Consider the following 6,846-nt stretch of genomic DNA (forward strand, 5'->3'; position numbering starts at 1 on the left):
CGCGAGCAGCAATGTCGCGATACGATAAACCGCAATCGCGATAGGCTACAATCCGACCTTTATCAAAGTGGGAAACGTGATGGTACGCCTTCCTTCTCCTTACACGAGGCATCACAACAACGTTTCACCAGGCAACGCCGGTCAACTGCTGTTTGTGTATGAGAAATCGGTTGGTAACTTTCCTCATGTCAGCACGTTTTAGGTGTCGCCACCGGCGCCAACCTTGTGTGAATGCTCTGAAAAGCTAATCATTTGCATATCACAGCATCTTTTTCCTGTCGGTTAAATTTCCCTTCTGTAGCACGTCATCTTCGTGGTGTATCAATTTTAATGGCCAGTAGTGTATAACGCTACGTATCGAAGGGTCTCTGTACAAGAAAACAGTAGAATATTCGCGGCTTTTCTCGAATAAATGCCAGACAGAATAACGTATCGAGATTACTAGGATGGCCGCGACTTTTCTCTTAGGTATGTGTTAGCTATCTATGTGTCAGACAGAAACGTGTAAAATGCGATGACGGGGACGCTCGTGCTACATAGGCAAGTACAACTACTCTATAACTCGATTCAGTCTAGTCGACTGACGAAAGAAACGAATAGCTTGCTGACTGACGCGGGGGCGGCGCGGATGGCAATGCGGTCGGCCCCGCAAGGGATGGGGAGGGGGGGGGGGGGGGGGGCTCACGCCCCGCATATGTACCCGCCACTGCTCTAAAATGCAGGCCTGAGAGGCTATGAGCACTTGTTCATCTTCGCTTGTGTGAAACACATCTCCTCTGTTCAACAAATGTTCATAGCTCTTAAGTTCTTCATTTTAGAGCCCACGTATACTGGTCTTTTTTCCTTGCTTTGGTCCATATTACGAGCTCTGAAAGTTGTCTTACGAACAACAGTACCAGTAATGTATTCCACTGTCAGAGGTATTGGAACGATTTATGCGTATCACTTTCGACTCGTTCGTTTCCAGTACCTCAAACTGATACATTTATCCGTTTCCATCATCCTTAAAGTCTTTAACTTCATCACGGAATCAGCCTGTAGATACATACATTTACGGACCCCTATAGCTTTGATGCTCTGTAGCATCGTTGGATGACATTTCCGGATATGGGTTCCTATGTGAAACTTGATATACGAAGTCTCCTCTACAACCTCTAGAAGCGGAGCACTCCGTCGTCAGGCCACAAGTGGGCCACCGGGACTGTCCGACCACCGTGTCATCCTCAGCTGAGGATGCGCACAGGAGGGGCGTGTGGTCAGCACACCACTCTCCCGGTCGTTATGATGGTTTTCTGTGAACGGAGCCGCTACTATTCGGTCGAGTAGCTCCTCAGTTGGCATCACGAGGCTGAGTGCACCCCGAAAAATGGCAACAGCGCATGGCGGCCCGGATGGTGACTCATCCAAGTGCCGGCCACGCACTACAGCGCTTAACTTCGGTGATCTGACGGGAACCGGTGTATCCACTGCGGAAAGACTGTTGCCAGACACTTAAAGTAGTAGATGAGTTTTGCTATTTCGGGAGAAAACTAACTGATTATGGAAGAAGCAGAGAGGATATAAAATGTACACTGGCAATTGCAAGGAAAGCGTTTCTGAAGAAGAGAAATTTGTTAACATCGAGTGTAGATTTAAGTGTCGGAAGTCTTTTCTGAAACTATTTGTATGGAGTGTAACCCTATGTGGAAGTGAAGCATGGACGATAAGTACTTTAGACAAGAAGAGAATAGAAGGTTTCTGAATGTGGTGCTACAGAAGAATGCTGAAGATTGGATGGGTAGATCACGTAACTAATGAGGAGGTATTGAATAGAATTGTGGAGGAGAGGAGTTTGTGGCACAACTTGAGTAGAAGAAGGCATCGGCTGACAGGACGTTTTCTGAGGCATCAAGGGATCACCAATTTAGTATTGGAGGGCAGCGTGGAGGGTAAAAATCGTAGAGAGAGACCAAGAGATGAATACACTAAGAAGATTCAGAAGGATGTAGGTTGCAGTAGGTACTTGGAGATGAAATAGCTTGCACAGGATAGAGTAGCATGGAGAGCTGCAACAAACCAGTCTCTGAACTGAAGACCACAACAATAACATACGAAATGTAGTAACTGATTTATCGTTCAAAAAATGGTTCAAATGGCTCTGAGCACTATGGGACTTAACATCTATGGTCATCAGTCCCCTAGAACTTAGAACTACTTAAACCTAACTAACCTAAGGACAGCACACAACACCCAGTCATCACGAGGCAGAGAAAATCCCTAACCCCGCCGGGAATCGAACCCGGGAACCCGGGCGTGGGAAGCGAGAACGCTACCGCACGACCACGAGATGCAGACTGATTTATCGTATTTTCCCCTATCAGTAGGTTGACGGGCATGTGTAATCGGATCTTCTTAATCTGATATTTGCAGAGAATTTTCCGTCACTAAAAGAACACCATACCGATTTTGGTTCAAATGGTTCAAATGGCTCTGAGCACTATGGGACTTAACATCTGTGGTCATCAGTCCCCTAGAACTTAGAACTACTTAAACCTAACTAACCTAAGGACATCACACACATCCATGCCCGAGGCAGGATTCGAACCTGCGACCGTAGCAGTCCCGCGGTTCCGGACTGAGCGCCTAGAACCACTAGACCACCGCGGCCGGCTACCGATTTTGAATTTGGAATTTAGCGACCTAACACATATTACAATCTATTGGTGTGTGATTACATCTTTTGTAATTGTTTGAAATTACATTAACTTAATTGACGTAACACTTGAAAATCTATATATGAAATGTAGTAACAATTATGAAATGTAGTAAACTCTAGAAGCGTGCCACATGTATTCTGAAACACCCTGTATATGAGGCTGATAAAGGCGATTTCAGCGAACAAAGGCTGGACTGAAATGATGGACCCTCCCCCCTCCTCTCAAAAAAGAGACAGAGAGAGACAGAGGGAGAGAGGAAGAAAAAAAAGGTCGGGGGTAGGGCATCTACTCGCGAAAAACCGAAAGGTCCCAGATGTGGCACACTGTTTTAACCTTCTGTCCATACAAGTCTCTCGAATCGACCTGGAGGAGGAAATTAAAGAAATTCCTTGCCGCGCGGAACTTTACCGACAATGGTTCTTGCTACACAGCATTCGTGGGTGGAACAGGAGAGGCTGGAAGCGACTGCAGTGCATGGTGTACTATACTCTCTGCCCCATGCCTTAAGGTGGTGAAAACGTGCTTGTAGGAGTACAATGTGGTTACTCGTTCTTTACCTGGGATGTTGCGTTGACGACGGCCTGAGACTAAGAGGTGTTAACATGTGTCGTGTCGTTTTGACGTGCGGCCGTCATATACCCACGTGCAGGAAATAGGTTATCTAACTGGCGAGTCGACGTGCGGATAATTATCTCGTTAACGACAAGGTGACGTCTGGCTGTTTCCTATCAGAGCAGTGACTGCCACTACCAGAGTAAGAACATCTCAAACAACGTCACAATTGCTTGCTGTTTTTTTTTTTTTTTACTCGAATTTTTGGTAGACATTGTTACATTATGTGAGCATCAGTCACGGAGTATACACCGGGTGGTTGTAATTAAACTTTTCCTATTTCACACTTTATAACACGGAAACTGATTACTGTGCGAGTACCAGATTTGGTAGCATTAATCTCAAGGACATGGGGAAGAGAAATAATGCAGAATCAGTTCAATTGAAACACTTTTAATGTGCTGCTACTGTACGTCACGCCATTACATACCGTTGCCATTACTAAATATGGCCCCCATCAGTGTCCAGAAGAGTCTAAAAGCTCAGGATTGCATTCTGCACAGCAGAACGAAGCATGTTGCCTACCTCTCTTGATATGCTGCGCTTCAGATCAGCACATGCGTGAATGCTCCCCTGGTAAATCCGGTCCTTCAGGTAGCACCACAACCAGAAACCACAGGGAGTGTGATCAGGTGATCGTGTCAGACAAGCATTTGGAAACGATCGGCTGATAATCCAATCGTTTCCAAACGTGTTTCGGAGAAGCAGGTGAACTTCACGAGCGATGTAGGGTGCGGCCCCATCTTGCGTGAAAACTGTTGAGTTCAATGAGTCTCTCTCATGTAGGGCAGGTATGAGATGCTGGTGAACCATATCGCAGTAACGCTGGCCACTCACACCGCACGTCTTTGGTCCTTGACCGCCAACCTCTTCAAAAAAGAATGCGCCAATGATGGACGTAGCCGCGAAGCCACACCACACGGTGACACGTTCGCCATACAGAGGAACTTCATGCACAGTGACTGGAGGTGAAAATCCCCACACTCGACAATTCTGTGTGTTCACCTCACCTGGCAGAGAAAAATGAGCTTCGTCTGTCCGTAGGATGGTTCAGCACCAGCCCTCGTCAACTTCAATCCTTGCGACAAAGTGGAGAGCAAAGTCAACAGGCCGTGGTGCATTATTTGGTGCAAGCTACTGTACGATAGGGATCTTGTACAGATGAAGTTTGAGAATGGTTCGAAGCATCTTGCGTACAGTGGAGCACGGGATGTTCAACTGTCGTGACACAGCCCACACACTGCCTCTTTTTTGTCATCAGTCTTCTGACTCGTTTGATGGGGTCCGCCACGAATTCCTCTCCTGTGCTTACCTCTTCATCTCAAGAGTAGCAATTATTTGCTGGATGTATTCCAATCTCTGTCTTCCTCTACAGTTTTTTAGTTCCCTCTAGTACCATGGAAATCATTCCCTCATGTCTTAACAGACATCCTATAATCCTGTCCCTTCTCCTTATCAGTGTTTTCCACATGTTCCTTTCCTCTCAGATTCTGCACAAAACCTCCTCATTCATTGCCTTATCAGTCCACCCAATTTTCAAAATTGGTCTGTGGCACCACATCTCAAATGTTTCGATTCTCTTCTGTTCCGATTTTCCCACAGTCCATGTTACATTACCACACGATGCTGTACTCCAGACGTACATTCTCAGAAATTTCTTCCTCAAATTAAGCTGCATATTTGATATTAGTAGACTTCTCTTGGCCAGGAATGCCCTTTATTCCATTGCTAGTCTGCTTTTGATGTCCTCCTTGCTCCGTCCGCCACTACTTATTTTACTGCCTAGGTAGCAGAATTCCTTAACGTCACCTACTTCGTGACCATCAATCCTGATGTTAAGTTTCTCTCTGTTCTCATTTCTACTACTTCTCATTACCTTCGTCTTTCTTCGATTTACTCTCAACCCATACTCTGTACTCATTAGACCATTCGATTCAGTAGATGACGTAATTCTTCTTCACTTTCACTCAGGATTGAATTTTAATTCTACTCCTGAACCTTTCTTTTATTTCCATCATTGCTTCCTCGATGTACAGATTGAACAATAGGGGCGAAAGGCTACAGCCTTGTCTTACACACTTTTTAATGCGAGTACTTCGTTCTTGGTTGTCGACTCTTATTATTCCCTCTTGGCTGCTATACATATTGTATACGACCCGTCCCTCCCTATAGCTTACCCCTACTTTTTTCAGAAGTTCGAACATCTTGCACCATTTTATATTATCGAACGCTTTTTCCAGGTCGACAAATTCTGTGAACGTGTCTTGATGGTTCTTTAGTCTTGCTTCCATAATTAACCGCAATGTCAGAATTGCCTCTCTCGTTCCTTTACCTTTCCTAAAGCCAAATTGATCATCTAGCGCATCCTCAATTTTCTTTTCCATTCTTCTGTATATTATTACTGAAAGCAACTTGGATTCCTGAGCTGTTGAGCCGATTGTGCGATAATTCTCGCTCTTGTCAGCTATTGCTGTCTTCGGAATTGTGTGGATGATACTTTTCCGAAAGTCACGATGGTATGTCGCCAGACTCATACATTCTACACACCAACGTGAATAGTCGTTTTGTTGCCACTTTCCCCAATGATTTTAGAAATTCTGATGGAATGTTATCTAGCCCTTCTGCATTATTTGATCCTAAGTCCTCCAAAGCTCTTTTAAATTCTGATTCTAATACTGGATCCCCTATCTCTACTAAATCGACTCCTGTTTCTTCTTCTATCACATCGGAGAAATCTTCCACCTCATAGAGGCTTTCAATGCATTCTTTCCACCTACCCGCTCTCTTCCTCTGCATTTAACTGTGAATTCCCGTTGCGCTTTTATTGTTATCACCCTTGTTTTTAATGTCACCGAATGTTGTTTTGACTTTCCTGTATGCTGAGTCTGTCCTTCCGACAGTCATTTCTTTTTCGATGTCCACATTTTTCCCGTAGCCATTTCGTCTTAGCTTCCCTGCACTTCCTATTTATTTCATTCCTCAGCGACTTGTATTTCTGTATTCCTGAGTTTGCCGGAACATTTTTGTACTTCCTCCTTTCATCGATCAGTTGAAGTATTTCTTCTGTTACCCGTGGTTTCTTCACAGTTACCTTCTTTGTACCTATGTTTTCCTTCCCAACTTATGTGATGGCCCTTTTTACAGATGTCCATTCCTCTTCAACTGTACTGCCTACTGAGCTGTTCTTTACTACTGTATCTATAGCCTTAGAGAAGTTCAAACGTATCTCGTCATTCCTTAATACTTCCATATTCCACTTCTTGGCATACTGATTCTTCCTGACTAATGTCTTAAATTTCAGCCTATTCCTCACCACTACTATATTGTGATCTGGGTCTATATCTGCTCCTAGGCTCAACTTACAATCCAGTATCTGATTTCGCAAACTGTGCCTGACCATGATGTAATCAAACTGAAATCTTCCCGTATCACCTGGCCATTTCCACTGTAAGTAGGCTGTTTAGGTTCTTATATTGGTAACGCCATGTAGCACTCTGTATGAAAATCACTGGCTGTGCTGTGTGTAGTCTATGGCTGG

General features: G+C 44.6%; 1 protein-coding gene across 1 annotated transcript in view; it reads right to left on the bottom strand.

Moving 5' to 3' along the window:
• Positions 1 to 3,337, bottom strand: part of LOC126210136 (peroxidase-like) — a 194,046-nt gene extending 190,709 nt beyond the window's left edge. The window contains exon 1 of the mRNA XM_049939285.1: positions 3,254 to 3,337. Coding sequence (XP_049795242.1) covers positions 3,254 to 3,300 — 47 coding nt within the window. The 5' untranslated portion in view covers positions 3,301 to 3,337. The remainder of the gene's footprint in view (positions 1 to 3,253) is intronic.
• Positions 3,338 to 6,846: the final 3,509 nt, after the last annotated feature.

The sequence above is a fragment of the Schistocerca nitens genome, chromosome 10 (assembly GCF_023898315.1).
Source record: "Schistocerca nitens isolate TAMUIC-IGC-003100 chromosome 10, iqSchNite1.1, whole genome shotgun sequence".
In the NCBI taxonomy this organism is placed as follows: Eukaryota; Metazoa; Arthropoda; class Insecta; order Orthoptera; family Acrididae; genus Schistocerca; species Schistocerca nitens.